This window comes from Apis mellifera, linkage group LG3, assembly GCF_003254395.2.
Source record: "Apis mellifera strain DH4 linkage group LG3, Amel_HAv3.1, whole genome shotgun sequence".
NCBI lineage: Eukaryota > Metazoa > Arthropoda > Insecta > Hymenoptera > Apidae > Apis > Apis mellifera.
The window spans coordinates 4,824,278-4,842,854 of record NC_037640.1 but is presented as its reverse complement, the minus strand read 5'-3'; the positions used below and the strand labels follow the sequence as shown (position 1 = coordinate 4,842,854).

General features: G+C 35.3%; 1 protein-coding gene across 1 annotated transcript; it reads right to left on the bottom strand.

Annotated features, from left to right (window-relative positions):
- Positions 1 to 1,426: 1,426 nt before the first annotated feature.
- LOC412844 (dual specificity protein phosphatase CDC14A) lies at positions 1,427 to 6,661 on the bottom strand (the record flags this gene model as incomplete). The annotated part of the gene is made up of 9 exons (XM_026439639.1): positions 4,548 to 6,661; positions 3,963 to 4,134; positions 3,451 to 3,871; positions 3,165 to 3,366; positions 2,767 to 3,014; positions 2,384 to 2,645; positions 2,085 to 2,214; positions 1,806 to 1,984; positions 1,427 to 1,550 (listed from the first exon to the last, which is right to left on the bottom strand). Coding segments are annotated over exons 3-9 (1,299 nt in total), but the record flags the coding sequence as incomplete, so codon positions are not given.
- Between the last annotated feature and the right edge of the window lie 11,916 nt (positions 6,662 to 18,577).

The following is an 18,577-nucleotide window of genomic DNA, read 5'->3' as shown; positions in this document are numbered from 1 at the left end:
AAAAAACACTATTGCCTATACACTAGTCTATATATAACTGTCAAAAAAATTAGAAATTATAAATTAGATAAAAATTGATGCGCGCGCACGATTTTTGAACATACGAGATTTAGCACGAATATGAACGAGTTTGAACTGTTTTATTGTTAAAAAAACAGTATTAATTATAAATTATTTGACGAAATATGTTCTAACATTTTTTTTTTTATATTTATATGGGTTATTCATTATTATATTATGATTTTATTTAAAATTAATTTTGAATCAATGCTGAATTTTTAATTATATTAGATGCGTGCGCATCTAATATACTACTATCGATATCGATATAAATTATTCAATAAGTAGAAATAATAATATTTATCTTCGTATATAAATATAAATCTTTTTTATTAACATCTTATAAAAATAAATTATATATTAATTTGTATAATTATTAATAAAATATTAATGATTATTAATAAAATTAAAATTTTTATACGAAAATAAATTATAATCGATTAGTGCGTGATCGAGATCAGATGCGCGCGCAAGTTTCTACATTAGTTTCGGCGCGCGATTGTTGTTTTGTGCACGCATTGACGTTTTCTTGACTTTTTTGTGTGTTTTATATTTAAATTGAAGATAGAACTTCATCAGAGTGAAAATTTCAATCATCCTTCGTTTGTGGTTCGTATATGTGCATATATAACATAAATCAATATCATTTTTAACATAAAAAGAGCAAAATATTACGTGGTAGCATTTCAAGGTCAATGCATCTACAATTGCATTCCAATAATTTGTTGAAATTTTATCATAATAACGATAAATTGAGTCGAAAATATTATTTTTAATTAAAAAAGTATCTTTTTGAAAGTTATATTGCATATTATGTCAATTATTTATTATGATTAAATTTTAATTAATTATATATTATATACATACATACACATATTACAAATTAAAAAGAATAAAAATAATAAAATTATAAAATATTGGATGAATACCTAAAATTCTTGTAAGTTTTGTTTTGCCCTTCTTTTCGTTGGTTGAATTGTCATATTTATTAAATCCTAGAATAATAAAAAAATATATTAAAAAATTTAAAATATATATACATATACATATATATATATATATATCTTTTTTCTTAAATCATTTTTCTTTTTCAGATCAGCATTTTCTTGTTAAATCCAAAATTCGACATTTTCAATAGAAGAATTGGAATAAGAATTATATTTTTTATGAAAATGTGTAAGTAAAATTTTAATAAAATTCATAATTATTTTATTGTTCTCATACATACTTTTTATGTAATTTTATAATATATATACTGTAATATATATACTATAATATATATCATAATATATATATTATAAAATATATTGTTTTGTAAATATTATTTTCTTATAAATTCATTGTTTGATTTTAGGAATAGATATAAATTCCCACCTGTATTTTCTCCTTCGGATGTGTATGGTGATATTTTCTTTTCTGCTTTGCTCGCGAGCGAATAAATCCCATATTTATGGTGTAATATTATATCGCCATCACCATAATACTTCAACCTGCAAAAAAATCACACTATCATCACAATCAGGTATTTATTTATATTATTTAACTTACTTATTTATATGTATATATTATTAACAATTATAGTACACAATAATTATGAAATTTTTTTTCTTTTCTATTGAAAATTAATAATACAAAAAGGAATTTTCTTTTTTTTAAATTTCTTTTTTTGCATACAAATATAAAAAGTTTATTTCATATTATTATTTATATATATATATATATATAAAATAGAGAATATAAATTACTTATATTGTTGACCAGCATTCATCAAAATTTTTTCAATATTTTCTAACCAAGATTGCTGGTGTCCTATAACGGAACCAGGTCTGCAAATTCTTATCCAAGCAATAGCTTCTCTTGCTGTCATTTTATAATGTTTTATTAAAAATGCAGCAATTAATGAACCTGTTCTTCCTAGTCCAGCCTGAACAAATATAAAAAATAAATAGAAAGTTAAAAATAGTTATACTATTATAAATAGTTTAAATAAAATTAGTTGAATTAATCAAAGTTTCATAAGTTACTTTGCAATGAACTGCGATAGGTCCACTAGTGTTTTCGCTTAAATTCAAAAATTCATTCAAAATTCTTTTTGGTGGTACCGTACCGTCTGGCATGAACATGTCATAATGCGTGATTCCTACCTCGGTGAATCTATTTTTGAAACGTTATATCAGTTCTATATTTCAAATTAATTAATTATATAATATGTATTATGTATAATATTTAAGAGTTTCCAAAAATTCAAAAGAATAATATTATTTCCTTGGCACAGGAATTGAATATATTAAAAATCTCTAAATAGATTTTTTATTTTTCTTACCTTGATGCATTGTACGCTTTCTTGTTCAATCTAACTACGGCAGTGACTTCATTTTGTAAAAAATAATCGATGTAACATTCAGGAGGATGATAGGGAGTGCCTGGTTCCGTGCTTGGACCAACAAATGCCAGAAACTTTTGCGGTACCATCCAATTTAAAGCACCATTTCTCATGTCTTCGTATTTCTCATATTCAACCACATCAAAATCGTTAAAATTAAAAAAGCCAAAAGATGCTGCTTTCTTAAGCGCATTTAAGCAATCTATTTTTATTAAAATAATTAAATAATAATATAATTATACAAATTATAAACGATTATTATTCTATTCGGATTAAATTAATAATTTCAGTTTAATTTCCATATAAATTTAAATATATATCACCTAACAAATGAATGCTATAAATGGCTGATCCCATAGAGGCATCTCGAAACGGCTTTATAGGAATTTCGCCTCCCATGAAAAGAGTATTGTAAGCTTCTCTCGGACTCTTGTTCAAATATAATACTGCAAAAGAGGCAACTAAATACGCGGCATTTGCTCTTTTGTGCTCTCGTGACGAAGTATAGTGCACAATTTGCCTGTGCTCATTTCCTGGACTCTCTAATTTTTTGTTTACCTTATGGCAATATCTGTTAATAATATATATGTATATTTTTTTTAAATATATAAAGAATAATCTTCAAAAAACTAAAAATATTGTAAATCAAAAACAAAATCTTATTAAGAAGAGAGGATAATTATTAAATTCTGAAAGTGTAAAAAATATTTAAAATTGTTACTTGTATAAACAAGCAAGATTTAAGGGGCCAAAGTCGTGATAGAAATTGTTATAAACTAGCTCGTCATCGATTGTAAAAAAATGGATGTGAGATGTGCTTTTCACTTCTTTTCGACCGTTGCACAACGTTGCAAAATAAAATTTGTCTTTTATATATTCGCAGATATAAGTAACATCCGGATGTTTATAAACTGTATTGATATCTAGGGGAGAAAATAGGTTAGGAAATTTATTTTAAAAAATTCCAATCATTGGTTTTCTTTTTTCCTTTCTTTTTCCATAAATACCATCTGGATTGAAGTTTTTATTGTCGTAAATATGCGAATTTTTCTTCGTGTATACAACATTTTTCTGTTCGTACATCGTGAAAGGATATCGAAGCGCGTTCTTCTTCTTGTACGCGCTATTATTTCCTATAAACTTTGTTCTTAGAACGACCATTTAGCAAACTTTTAACTCCAATAATCGTACAATTATTTGTATATCAGGATAGAATTCTTATTGTTAAAATTTTCATGTGTTCGATCATTTATTGTTGAAATTAACCCAGTCATATCTTCCATAAAAGAGGACGATTTATATTCAATGTAACATTGAAATAGGCATTTAATAATAGTAACTGGTGATGGTATCGAAGATAATTTATTATTGTCAAAGATAGCATCTGATTACAAAATTGTAATTAACCAAACACATGATTCTTTGAACCTAAAGGTGGGATAAAAAGGGAATGATCGATTACGTTTCTTTAGTTAAATATCTGGAAGCTAATGGTTAATGATTTTATAATTATACGAACCTTAAAAAATTTTCATTTTTATAACAAAATAAAATTTGTTCTTAAATTTACCGTTGTTTGGCACGCCAAATTACTGATCTCATGTTTGCGAGACGTCTGTCAATCTTCAATGTTCTTCAATTTTTTTCTTTTTTTTCGTCATAGAATTCGAACGAATAGAGATTCGCTTCATCTGAAAAAATTATATCAATCATTAATCATTTTAATTCTTTTTTTTTTTTACATCGTGTTTGCAATGCAATAAATAACAATATTTACTTTTATAAAATATACATTGCACTCTGGACTTAAACGACGAATTTAATCTCTAACGAACCTTTAATAATTTTCAGAACGAGAGATGAAGAGAAGTTGGAAGGAAGAGGTTACAGGAGAAAAAGAAGAAGTTGTAGAAATATCAACGCACGCTATACATGGTGAGTCGAATTTTTTCTCTCTCTGCTTTTACGCTTCAATTTCAATTGCTTTACGCTTAATTAGAATGCATGCCTTGTTATTACATCAAAACTAGTAGAACATTTATGTCATTTAAAGCGAATGAATTCGGTATATAAAATAAATTTAGAAACATTGACAATTTCTCACCATATGTTATAATTATAAAAAACACACATTTCTCTATCGAAAACGACGGATATTATCAGATTTATCCGATCAATTCCTTTTCTAACAAAACGAGACCTCTCCTTTCATCTGGAAACGAGGCGATGCGCAAACGTATTTCCCCCACGTATTTCCATATTGCCTCGTAAAAAAAATCTCTTCTTTTCTCCACCTCGACGACGACGACGACAATCTCCTCCTCCCAACGTTTGTCCATCACGTTTGTTGCTCTGGCCACAATTTGCGAATGCACCGGGAAGTGGTTTAAAATGCAACGTGGCCCCTAACCGGTAAAGCGAGTGATCGGTATTTACGATTCAAGAGAAATCTTTCGCGGCTCTCCGTCCATCCGTCTTTGCATCCATTCCCTGCGTCCGTCAATCCGTTATAATTTCTCCGTTAATAGAATCCGAGATTTCGTAGCGTTCCGTGATACGCATTCGAAATACTGCCTGCCCTGCCTTCTCTTTCACCAACCAACCAACCAACGCTTCTTCCTCTTCTCTCGTCATCTTTCATTCCTTTGCATCTTTATTCGGAGAAACGATTGCTTTCTATCGCTACGTATTTTTACGCGCTCTTGTTGTGTAAGAGTTTCTCCGCCCGTGCTATTTTTGGAATAATCCTTTCTTTTCCTTTTTCCTTTTCTTTTTCCATCAAACGAAGCATTCTTACTTCGTTCGTCCACCTCGAATTTGAGTTTTTTTTAAATTAAAATTTTCTCCTCGCGTGAAACAAATCCTCGAAGGAGGTATAGTTAATGTAACGGGTGTTGCACAAGTCTTGCACAATATTGACGCAATAACTGTTATTAGTGAAATTTTCGAAAGCTCGAAACGATTCCAAAGATCTTTCCTTCTGTTCGATCGAATTTGTTAATTCGCGTTTTTTAATATTATTATTAATTTAAATTTAAAAGAAAAATAGAAGGACTTTAGACTCACGTATAGAAATTTCTCGCTTACTTCCTTTACTATACATTTCTTTTCGAGAAGAAACATCTTTCTCTTTTTCACATTCCACAATTTTCTCTCTACCATTTCCATTCTACGTTCCTTCTATGTCTATTTATATCTTTCTCATCTCCAATATACTCGAATACATATTCCCTTTCTCACGGTTTCCACACGGCCACTTTTATTCGTCTCGTCCTTATCTCACGCGCGATTTATCGTTTCAAATTTCGTATCTCCGCGGCTACCAGGAACGCACCTCCCTTCATCTCTTCGATTTCTCCGTAAACTCCATCGTTTCTCCTCACCCGTCCGGTTCTCCATTTTCTCCCCTTTCTGCCTATAAATCTGCCCTCCCTCCTCCACTCAGCCTTTCCCTATAGCCTCTCTGTATACACGGCTCGCTTTTCTCGCCCCTCTCCCCCCTCGCTCCATCTCGCTCTTTGTCGATTCTCCGCCCTCTCGATAATTCCGTTTCAATGCCCCCCTCGTCGGACAATTATCTTCTCCTCTCTTCCCTTCCTTCTTCTTCTTCTTCTTCTTCTTTTTTTACTGTCTACCGAAGAGACATCTCTCGCATCTTTTATTCCTCCATGGGCTCCTCGATGTGTACCCTCTTCCTGTACCTCTTCTGCCTTTTTCTATCGTTTCTTTTTCTCTCTCTCTTTCGATCGCCTCGACAACAACTTCCTGGAGTTGTTTCTTCCTCAGCTGCGAAGGATTATTATCTCGATTGTATTTCTTTATTTCGTGTATATGGCGTATACACGTTTAATCTTTATCTTTGGAGGCGATAGGGACGACACGTGTAAGAATCACTGAACAAACGATAAGAATCGAAGCTCGAATTCGAATGCACTCGATAGATCTCTTCCTCGTTTAATCCTTTCGTCGATTTGTTACGATCATAATTCTGCGATTAATAAATTGAATTGATTATCGTATTTGTCAGAATATGCCGAGAATATATTTAAATTATCGTAATTTCGAGTGAATTATTTGGATCTCTCATTCGGGTTGAAAATGAAACTGCGCATATCAGAATTCGATGAAACGATGTTAAAATAATCTTGGGATGAGATAAGGAAATATTCTTGTAAGAATTTTTGTATTGGAGGGAAAGGGGAAAATGATGGTTTGTTTGTTTTAACAAAATGCGCGTATATTGTATTTTGAAATTTATGATAAGTTAAAAATTTTTGCACGTCTGTTTTTCTTTTTATTTTTACTTTAAACTGGTCGTTTTTTGTTGCTTTTGCAACACTTATAAATCATATTTTTAATGAATTGACGTCATGATATCGCTAAAAGTAACATCAGAGATATCGGTTATCGATGATCGATATCTTGATCAAACATTAATAATGTAATTTTTACAATTTTTAATTATTACTTGCTACTTTTTTCTTCTTAAGTAAACAAACAGTTTTTCTTTTCCTCAAGGAAAAATACGATTATAAAATTGATTAAGACAGTTGTGTGGACATCTAACTCATCTTTGTATCCGTTGAAGCTTTTAAGCATTCGAGTCGAGGGAGGGGAAATTTTCAATGGAAAATTTGGGATGTTTAATTGGAGGTACTTAAGGAATATCTGTAATGAAAATTACGGTTCTAATGTAATGTGAATCATTTTAGATAATCGGGATTTAATGTAATAATTCTTTTAGAGAATTTTACGAGGAAGGGATTATGCAATACGAATTTTTACAAATATATACGTTCGTAAAATTTTGATCATTCGATTAAGATTTGATTACAATTGAAAGTATATTATATACCGTTTTTGTTAATTTCCTTACAAAGTGTTCGAATCTATCTCATCTCTCAAGTGCATACTCGAAAGTTTTTGATATAAATCCATTGATCACTTTACTATATGTTTATTATAACAAATTAATTACCGTGATTGATGCAACGAATTAATCATATCGCTGAGAAAGAGTTAAACTCTCATTCTTAAATATTCATTCGTTACATTTTATTTGAGATTTGACTATAAACTTATATAATCATCCATAATTATTAATCAATCGTTAAAATTAATTCATCTTACACCCATCTTACGATTTCTCAGAATCGTAATCGTTATTCAATGAATCGAAAATCGTCGATTGAATATTATTATTTCTTGAAAAGGAAAATTGAAATCTCGTTTCCAAACGTTATTTTTTATAAATCGAAAATTATAAATTCATTATTTGATTGTGCAACAAACGAATGAAAGGGTTGAAAAGGGTTGAAGTCTCCTTTCCTAAACCTATATTACGTTTATAAATTCGAGAATTCGATCGAAAATTCGTAATTATTTATAATTTCTAACGATTAATGCGCGAACGAACGAACGATATCATTGGAAAGGGTTGAAATCTCGTCGAAGATTCAAGAATCCATCGTCTATTATTATTTAATCGCGCGGCAAACGAAAGAAAGGGTTGAAATCTCGTCGAAAATTCGAAAATCTGTTATCTATTATTATTTAATCGCGCGGCAAACGAAAAAAAGGGTTGAAATCTCGTCGAAGATTCGAGAATCCGTCGTCTATTATTATTTAATATTAATTAATCGCGCGGCAAACGAAAGAAAGGGTTGAAATTTCCTTTCCTATTTTTATAAATTGAGAGTTCGATCAAAAATTCGTCATCATTCATAATTTCTGACGATTGATCGCGCGAAGGAACGAACGATATCATTGGAAAGGGTTGAAATCTCGTCGAAGATTCGAAAATCCATCGTCCATTATTATTTAATCGCGTAACAAACGAAAGAAAGGGTTGAAATCTTGTCGAAGATTCGAGAATCCATCGTCCATTATTATTTAATCGCGCGACAAACGAAAGAAAGGGTTGAAATCTCGTCGAAAATTCGAAAATCCATCGTCTATTATTATTTAATCGCGCAGCAAACGAAAGAAAGGGTTGAAATCTCGTCGAAGATTTGAGAATCCGTCGTCTATTATTATTTAATATTAATTAATCGCGCGGCAAACGAAAGAAAGGGTTGAAATTTCCTTTCCTATTTTTATAAATTGAGAGTTCGATCAAAAATTCGTCATCATTCATAATTTCTGACGATTGATCGCGCTAACGAACGAACGATATCATTGGAAAGGGTTGAAATCGAAGATTCGAAAATCCATCGTCTATTATTATTTAATCGCGCAGTAAACGAAAGAAAGGGTTGAAATCTCATCGAAGATTCGAGAATCCATCGTCTATTATTATTTCCAAGACTTAATCGCGCAGCAAACGAAAGAAAGGGTTGAAATCTCGTCGAAGATTCGAAAATCCATCGTCTATTATTATTTAATCGCGCGACAAACGAAAGAAAGGGTTGAAATCTCGTTCCTAGATCTTCTCTTTCCTAAATTTATACTCACAAATCGTATCAAAAAACTCCTAATTGTTCGCAATTATTTTCAAGATTACAACGCAATAAAAAGAAAACAAATATATCCGCAAACGACAGATACAAACACAATTGACAGATGGATCGAAAGGTTTGGAATGATTCTCTGTCGAAGGACACCGCGATGAGTCGTGCCGGTCGTAAAAAAAAAAAAAAGAAAAAATTTCCAGAAGGTGTCCGCGAGCCAGATCATCGCCTCGCGGCCAACATCCTCCCGCGGTCTGTCGTCGTGTGTGGCACGAAGATCCGCTCATTGTTCCTCTCTAATGCATATTGACTATTAACAGCGAATCCGCTTTTCCTTATACGCGAGGATATAACTACGTCACGTCCTTATTCGCCGGGCATTCGTCTCGATCGGCCACACTCATCTTCCAACTCGCGGCCATATTCGGTGTACCCACCCACGGCAACAATGCCGGCCGCATTCATAAACCTTATTCCATACCCGTTCGCCGATCAATCGAATTAAAACGATCTGTGTACAATACGTATTGCGCGTAATACTGTCCTTGGTCTCGACTCTTGGCCGGGGCAATTAATGGGATCATCGCGTAAACTCGAAATGGAATTATTATTCGTTTTATGAAGTATTTAATCGTGGAACGAATTATATGGAAAGCAATTCTTGGTAAGGTTTGACATTGTTAAAAATCAAACGAGTTTCGATGGTATTGTTCTACGATTTTAAAAAGGTTCTATGATTTAATCGACTATTCTTATTTTGATATAATTGCTAGAAAATTTGTATTTTTTAAATTTTTCTCTTCGCTTATAAATTGATCGAGAACGGATATTGAAAAAAGGAGTCGTACTCGAGGTGGGTCAAAGAAGCATTACCAATCATTAATCGATAATTTGTGATCTATTTGTTGGCCACTGTACCCGTATACGTGAGAAGTTTAGTTGCACGCGTCGCAAAATTGGAATCCAGTTGTCGGTATTCAATGGCCTTTTCCAGCCCGCGTAACGTTACCCGAGATACGTTGTGCTTAAAATAGATCCCGTACGATACCAGTTGGAAGCGTAATTAGCCGGCTAGAAATCGTTTGAGTCATGGGAGGGAGATGTTTTTTTTTCTCCTTCTGCATCTCGATCGCTTTTCCTTTGAAGTCTTCCTCTGCTTTGTCGTTTGCTTTGGAAGTTTAGTCGGACGAGAAAGGTGGGTCAATTCGAGGCGCGGTGAATCTATGCAATGCGTAAAATATTCTCGGTTTATCATTTAATCAAGAGATGCTGGCTCATCACTTAATTCAATGATGAAATAATAATATTAAAAATGCATCTGGAAAACAATCGGCAAATATCGAACCATTTCAAGATCCCTTCAATCTCTAAACCTAACCTAACTTTTTCAAACTTCAAAAATTAAATCCCTTCGTGGAAAGAATATTTACTTAACAGCCGAGCTAGTTGTCAAATCTTTGTCGAAAGAACAAATCGATCCTTACCTCCAATCTCGAAAGAATTAGAAAGCTCAACGATGCTTGAATTCTCGCGAGAACTGAATTCACCTGAAAGAATCGTCCGAGCCGTGCTCGGCAGACAACCAGCCTCCAACCCAGCCCATAACGCACACGAACAGGCGCGCGTAGATCACACGTAGACTACTTTTCACCAGCCGTCGTGTCATCGTTCGAGGCGTCTCGCTCCTTGGAATGTCCGTCGCGAAAGCATCGTGGTCGCTGGCTCTCCTATTCGATAATTTGGACGTTGCAGAGGCGGCGGCGCGGGGCGGAGGTAACTGGCACATCCACGCACCGCCGCCAAAATACCGGCATACAAGAAGAGCCTGAGGAACGTGTACGGGGACACGAGGTGTACGTGTTCTGCGAGTGAGAGGCGATCGAGGGATAGATGCTCGCGAGCGGTGGCTCTGCTTCCGCGTGGACGGACAATCGCCTTTGACGAGCTCGCTCGTGTGCACGCGCTCTCTACCATCACGGATTTCATCATCACACTACCGCGCCACGACAATCCGTGTTTGTGTCCGTGCGGATACAGGGTGTCCTGTAACGAGTCGTGCGATCGAGAATTAAAAAGAAAATGGAATTTTTCTTACCAATTCCTCAATTAATCCTTAGTTGGATTCACAAACTTTGGATATTTAGGTATAAAATATGAATCTGACGATGTTCTTGGGTAATGGATTTAATCTAATGGAAAAGGAATATGATATTTAAATTGGAGAGAATAAATTTCGGGAAGAGATGATCTCGATATGAAATAGATTCTTCGTTTTCGCGTAAAAAGGAGTCGAAGACTTCTTCTCTTTACTTTTGAATTTCCATGAAACGTGGCTCTCCCAGAATGAGTATACATCACTCTAGATTTATAGTTCATTTTTACACCGTCGTTGCACCGCGCGTCGCTTCATGCAGGTGAAACACCCCGCGTACGTGTGTGTTTCACCTGGGGGCACTCACACGCGCGCGCCGTGTACACACGCCGTGTCGAAGAAAGCTCTCCGCTCGAGCCACGCCACGGAACTCTCTTGTCTGTCCTCTCGTCGCTAGATGACCGCGGTCGATACGCATGAGCATTCGGATCACGGCGACAGAGCGGGCACGTAACAATTTCTGTTCTTGGGACTGGAGCCACTGTGGATGGATCGTCGATCCATCCTTTCCTTCGGTTGGCCGTGTTGCACATCCGCGCCCGCTCTCCCGCCATTTCAATCTTCCTCTTCGTTCCTTGCAAGAGAAAACAAAACCAGCTCTCCTCCTCCTTCGTCGTCCTGAGACCATTTCGATCGATCCAACGTCCCCGTTTTCCAAACCATTCTCTCCATTCCATTCCAGTTTAGAACTGGCGCGTCGTCGTGCAATGATGTCGGACAGATATTTTTTTTTCCTTTTCTGAATTAGATTCGACGAATTTTAAAAGGGTCTGTACTCTGAAGATACGAATGAAAGGTTAATATTATGATATCGATAAAAATTGACGGGACGAGATTTATACGACTTGTGGTTAAAAAGGGATATCGATAACGATAGGAGATTATCGCGCGGATGGAAAAGGGGGGTTGTTAGGGGATGAAAGGATTTAGTTGGCGACAAGAGGTCGACGTTGCTTTCATTTCTGGCGATTTTATTCGATCTCCCGTTACGATCTCGAACGTGCAGCTTCATCATCCTGTTTGCTTCTCGAATTTATTTTCATAAACTGTGCCCGTGATTCGGGTCGAGGAAATCTTTGGAAGGTTTTCGATTTAATATTCTGGAACTGGCTCGATATAAATTTGAGAAATCGGGACTCCTTCGCCTCGAAAATGACAAAACGAAATTGTCGAAACGAAACAAAGCATCACTTTCTTGATAGAAATAAAAATAATAACTTCAGAAGAACTTACATCATTATTTTCATAGAAAAAAAACTCGATCTTCTTCAATCCACCATTCTAAATAAGTTCAAATTCAGCGATTCCCCTTTTCTCTTCCCAAAACCAAGAATAAGAAGAATAAGAATAAGAAATCACGAAAAAAAGAAAAGAAACGAAAGACAAATCGAATGACAAATTTCTCCGACACGTTTCGCAACGCGGGCCTCCATATAACCCTTTCCCAGAAAGCTTCTCCCCGCGAGAGAATCACCGTATGGGTGAACGGTTGGGTGCCCCCTCCTCCTCCTCCTCCTCCTCCTCCTCCCTTCTCTCTCCCTCTCCCCTTCTTGGTTTCCAATCGTTGATGACGATATTTCAACATTCGAGCGTCGGCCGGGTGATCATGGTGCAAGATTTAAGTCTTGATTCACCGGGACGCCGATTGATACGCGGATCATGTACACGCTGAATTCTTATGCTAATGCGAGAAAGGAGCCGAGAGAAGACAATACAGACACATCCAACACCGGCAAACCACCGGGCCCCATCTGTATACACTCTGCGTCCCGTATTCTGTATTCTGTCAAGTGAATTAATACAATCACGAGGATGATTTTAGATGCGGTGAGATCGTGATCGCCGCCGCCGACGCCGCTTCCACGTCGATGCCCGCTCCGCCACGCTTTTATAAGCGGAGCTTTCTCGATTACGGCGGGGGAGGGAAGGGGAGGGAAGGGAGGAAAGGGTGTTTTCAGCCACGCGTGGTGGCCTTGGGGGAAAAAAAAACCATTTTGAAACCGAGCCCCCTCTCTGGAATCGAGGATCCTGGAATCGATGTATCGGCTCCTGGAGAAGATGCAGGGATGTTGAAGAGATCGTATTTCTATTTCTCGATTTTCGCGAATAATTTGGAATAGTTTTGTTGAATAGCTTGTTCGAATCTGGAAAAATTGTCATATTTCTTCTTCTTTTGTTTGAAAATCGAAGAGATCGTAGCAGAGATTCGATCTCTTGATGGTTTATTCTTACGCGATTAACTGTGAAAGTCGTGAAAGTCTCGATAGAATCAGTGTACATATATATATATGTAGATGGAAGAAGAGTGACTGGAGCTCCAGATAATCTCTAATCGTTTCCACAAAAATATTCACGATAAATTTAAATAAAAATCGCGATGGAATCTTTCTCTCTTATTCGTCCAACTGAATATACGACACTTGAATAATTCTATTATTATTATTATAGAGATAAACAAATCAGTAGAACCTTTTTTTAAAAATGATTTCTCAATTGCATGCAAACGACAAGGTGGTGTCGCGAAATCGAGCATCATCTTCTCTAAAAATTAATCAATTAATTAATAATGATAATAATAATAACTCATCGTACATATTCGAGAAACATTGCGCATAAGTTTCTTTTACGTGATCGATTTATTGAGTTCGTTCGTTAAGAAAGTCTCCTCTCCAACCTTACTGACCATCGGTCTCCTTCCGCCCCTCCCCTCGATCCTCCGTTTCGTCTCTGTAGCACACGTGGATAGCCCCACTTCCGGCACCCGAACATTACGGTATCGCCAACTTCCGGTCATCACGCGGCAGGCGAAACCTCTAAACCATCCGGTGATCTCTTGAACTCGATACAATATCTGCGTTACGTGCGTATTTAGATAACGCGAGCTTCTCTTTTCTTTTCTTTTTTCCGTTTGAAGAATTGGGAAAAGTCGAGCACTGGAAAAGTAGAAAACGAAAAACAATTTTGAAAATTCTTTTTCACAGAGTAACAAGGAGAGAATTAAAAATTCTTGTGAATTAATAACACACAATCGATTCATTTTAATTTGTGACGAGTTACTTGAATTTCGATTTATTAGAGAAATAGATTCGCATAATTTTTATTAATTGATTAGAAAGAAAAGAAAAGAGTTCGTAGAATATTGAAAGATTGTTGTCTTGCTTCTATCACGGCTCTGGAAAACTGGGTTTCACGGATCATTGATGTCTCTTTCACAGATTCCCCAGCGATCTGTGAAATTCGAAAGGAGCAATCGTTTCTTTTTCTTTTTACTTTTCCAAGAACTTTCCAAACTTCTTGATCGGTCAAAAAGGTTGCAGATTCATGAAATTCTTTCTCGAAAAATTAAAATTAAAAAAATAAAAAATTAGACTCTCCTTTCACGAGATGGTTAATCAACGTTGGCGTTGCACAGCCTCTCGAAAGAGGGAAATCGGCGATGTAATGGGTCGATGAAAATTACCGGTATCAACCGGTAAGATTTTCTATTTTTCCACGACTGACCATTGGCGCATAAGAGAGAACAGCGATGTAACGGTCGTTCTGCCTGGCCAGGGTGGATGAGTGTAGCATTTCCCGTATTGCGATCGTAACTCGCGACTACCATCCGCGAAATGACAACTGCTAAACAACGGATAGTGGTTCTCGATGGCCTGTGCGGGATCTCGACTTTCACGACAATTTCATCGTCGAACGTCCTCGTTCTTTTGGGATCGAATTTGCTTTCAATACGGGAATAAATAATGTTCAACGAAGTTTTTCTTGCAAAGAAAAATGATTATCAAACGATTGAAGATTCGTGTCAATATTTTTTTCTAAAAAATGAGACGTTTTTGGATTCGTTATCAATCGTTCGATATTAAAGTAGAATTTGTAAGAAAGTTTTTCTTCCTCTCCTCTTTTGAATTTGAAATAGATTAGGGATAATTGTAGGTGATTATTTTTCGAGGAAGATGTAACGAGTCGGAGAACCACTGTCCTATCCGGAGACCAAGTCGAGATGGCAATTCGCGAGTTGCCAATAATGGGTGCGACGTTAATCAGACTATATAAAATGATATATTTCTCGATCGAGAAACAGGCACAGGAGAAAATTATGAATTGCACTGTCAGTAACAGAGCATATCTCAATTTCGTAACGATCGATTCGAGAATATTCTTATATATATATAAAAAAGTTTAATAAATCGACACAATATTGAGTTTCGATTAAAAAGGATTTCTCGACGCGATGATAAATTTCATATTTTTTTTATTCTTCATTTAATTGAAGAAAAAGTAGCATATTCTAACCGATTCGTAAAACATTTTTTCGCAAAATTTGCGAAATAAAATAAAATTTGGATCGAGTCCAAAAATTGATTCGTTCGATTATAATTTATATTTCGATGAATTAGATAGAGAGAGAGAAAGGAAAAAAATGGTATAGCGTCGAATTTATCAGGCAAGCCATCCGCCATTTTGCTGGTTCTCCGACAGATGTCGCGTGGTTTCAATAAAACCTGCAGTTTTATTCGTAAATCGTTCCACGGAATTATGGCCAAAGTGTATATCCACGGACATTCTTGCTCGGGGACGATTTATATTCAGCGCTCGACGTCATATTGTCTGCGTCCATTATCTCGTCATCGATTTCGTTTGATATTACGTCCTAGCGTTACAAGACCGATAACGTGTTCAGCTCTCGCGTTACTCGCGTTATCGATGATTTGTGTAAAATCGAGTAAAAAGCACGGATGGAAGAAGAAAATATATATTTCATGTTTCGTTGTAATTAAAGAATCCTTCTTTCAATTGTTGTTTCAATTTATCGTTTATTTGTATTAATTTGATCCAAAATTTCTTTTTCCTTTATAATTCAATTAAAATTATTTTAACAAATTTTTCCACGTCCTTCTTTTTTTAATTTATCGAGATGATGGAAAGATTGTAATCTTGCATAATAATATTTGGATTCTATCAAAAGATTAACAATTTGAATATTAATGTATTCAAAAAATTTCATTATTTCGACATCTCTTATTTTATTTTATTTTATTTTATTTAGATATTTTTCTGTGATAAAATCGTTCCTCTAAATATTAGATTCGTTTAAAATAAAAATTTCTACGATCCTGTTCTACAGTTAAAATTATCTGAAACAAAGATTACGAACGATTATTTCAAGAAACAAATAAATCCAATGATAAATGAATTTATTTATTTCGAGGCAATCTTTATAATCGATATACGTTTCACAAACAACTACTTCTCATTTCCTCGAAAATTCCAATCTTGTCGTTCGTATTAAACGAGATGAATTGTTGGAAACGAAATCATTATCATCCCCAACGGTTGACAGACGAGTGGCCGCCGTGCTGTCTAGAAGAGGGAAACCGTAAAAGGTGGGAAACCTCTCCGAGTCTCCCAACTCGGACCTAGGAATTAGCATTGCTTCTCCTCTCTGCCATCTCTTCTCGTCTCTGTTCTCCTCTCTCTTCTCTGGAATAGCAAAAAAAAGAAAAAGAAGAAAAACTTACTCCTTCTTCTTCTCGCGAATGCTTCACTCGTCTCGAATGAGTTTCTGAGGGAAAAAAAAAAATGTTCTTCCAAAGATAACGATCGAGAGATCGAGATTTTTCGTAAACTCAGTTTCTGTCCATCGATCGAATACTTATGAGCGGAGTTTGTCGATCGAAGCTTGAGATATCGAGTTTGGAGGAAAATGTAGTGAGAGATCTTCTTCTTAATTCGAGAAGATTTAAGTGGAAAAATAGACGTCTTAAATATATCTTTTCTTTTGTGGAGAAAATTGTTTAATATTCCTTAGAGTTTTTTTTTTTTAGTAATAGATTACCTTAATTTTTATAATTATAAGAAAAAATATGGGGAGATTGTTTTATATATTCATTTCTTTATACCAGAGAAGAAATAATTTCGTTTGAAAGAGGTCAGCTGTTCGAATGAGCATAAAAAAAAAAGAAGACTTCTGTTTCGAGAAATTTAATTTCTAGCATTGGACGGACGTGTATAACGACTTAAATAACGAAATTAGCTGTCGCATACGTCGATGCCTCTAAAGCTGAAGAGGACGTCCAGTTTGTCGGTCTCTTCATCCGATTAAGCCCCACCGTCGACCAACCGTCGCGTCATTCCATCTCCGTAACTCTTCCATTTCTTCCATTCCATTTCCATTTTCTTCCCTTTATTCCATTCTCTCTAATAATCGAACCGATCTATCTATAGATCCTCATTCTCGTCCACTTCGCGTTCACTTCAATTTTTCCTCTTCAGAAAAAAAAAAAGAAAAAAGAAACGAGGGAACAACAACATCAAATAATATTTCTCTCCCGATGAAACTCGATAAACACACACCACGAAATCATCGGCATCGAAATCGGGCACCGTTGCGAAATCCAAGAAAAATCCTCCTTTCGACCACTTACGTGGGTCGGCTTAGTTAGTCTTGCGTGTAAATAAATGCGGGAAATGCGTCTAATCGTGCAACAGCCGATCATTTCGTTGCCGCACACCTGCACACACTCCTCGTTACCTTTCGAAGACGCGTCGGATTCATCGCTATGTAATACGTAATGCGAATTTCACCGAGTTTCGTGTCCCCTTTGCGCCTTGTTTTCTTCTTGCCCGAGAGTCGCGACGCGACGTGCATTGGGAGCAACTCGTGCATCATCGTCGTCGAACCGATATATCGGAGATCCTTTTTTTTTTTTTCCCACTCACAATTCGATGGCTTCGATCGTTTCGTCGATCATTTGATTATTTCGAGGATAAAAGACAGTTGGAGGGAAATTTTTCGTTACGTAATTTTATTTTTCTTTTTATTTTTCTTTGGAATCCAGGAAAAGATAGAAATCCTTGTTCTTCGGAATGGATTTATTCGATCGGAGATTCTTTTTTTTTTTTCACTCACAGCTTGGCTTCGATTATTTGACGGATTATTTCGAGGATAAAAGACAGTTGGAAAATTTTCGTTATGTAATTTTATTTTTATTTTTCTTTTTCTTTGGAATCCAGGAAAAGATAGAAATCCTTGTTCTTCGAAATGGATTTATTCGATCCTTTTTTTTCCACCCATAGCTCGATGGCTTCGATTATTTGTCGGATTATTTCGAGGATAAAAGACAGTTGGAGGGAAATTTTTCGTTACGTAATTTTATTTTTATTTTTCTTTGGAATCTAGGAATCCTTGTTCTTCGAAATGGATTTATTCGATCGAAGATCCTTTTTTTTTCTATAGCTCGATGGCTTCGATCATTTGATTATTTCGAAGATAAAAGACAGTTGGAAGGAAATTTTTCATTATGTAATTTTATTTTTCTTTTTCTTTTTCTTTGGAATCCAGGAAAAGATAGAAATCCTTGTTCTTCGAAATGGATTTATTCGATCCTTTTTTTTTTTCCACCCACAGCTCGATGGCTTCGATCATTTGTCGGATTATTTCGAAGATAAAAGACAGTTGGAGGGAAATTTTTCGTTACGTAATTTTATTTTTTTACTTCTTGGAATCCAGGAAAGGTAGAAAAACGGTAGAAATCC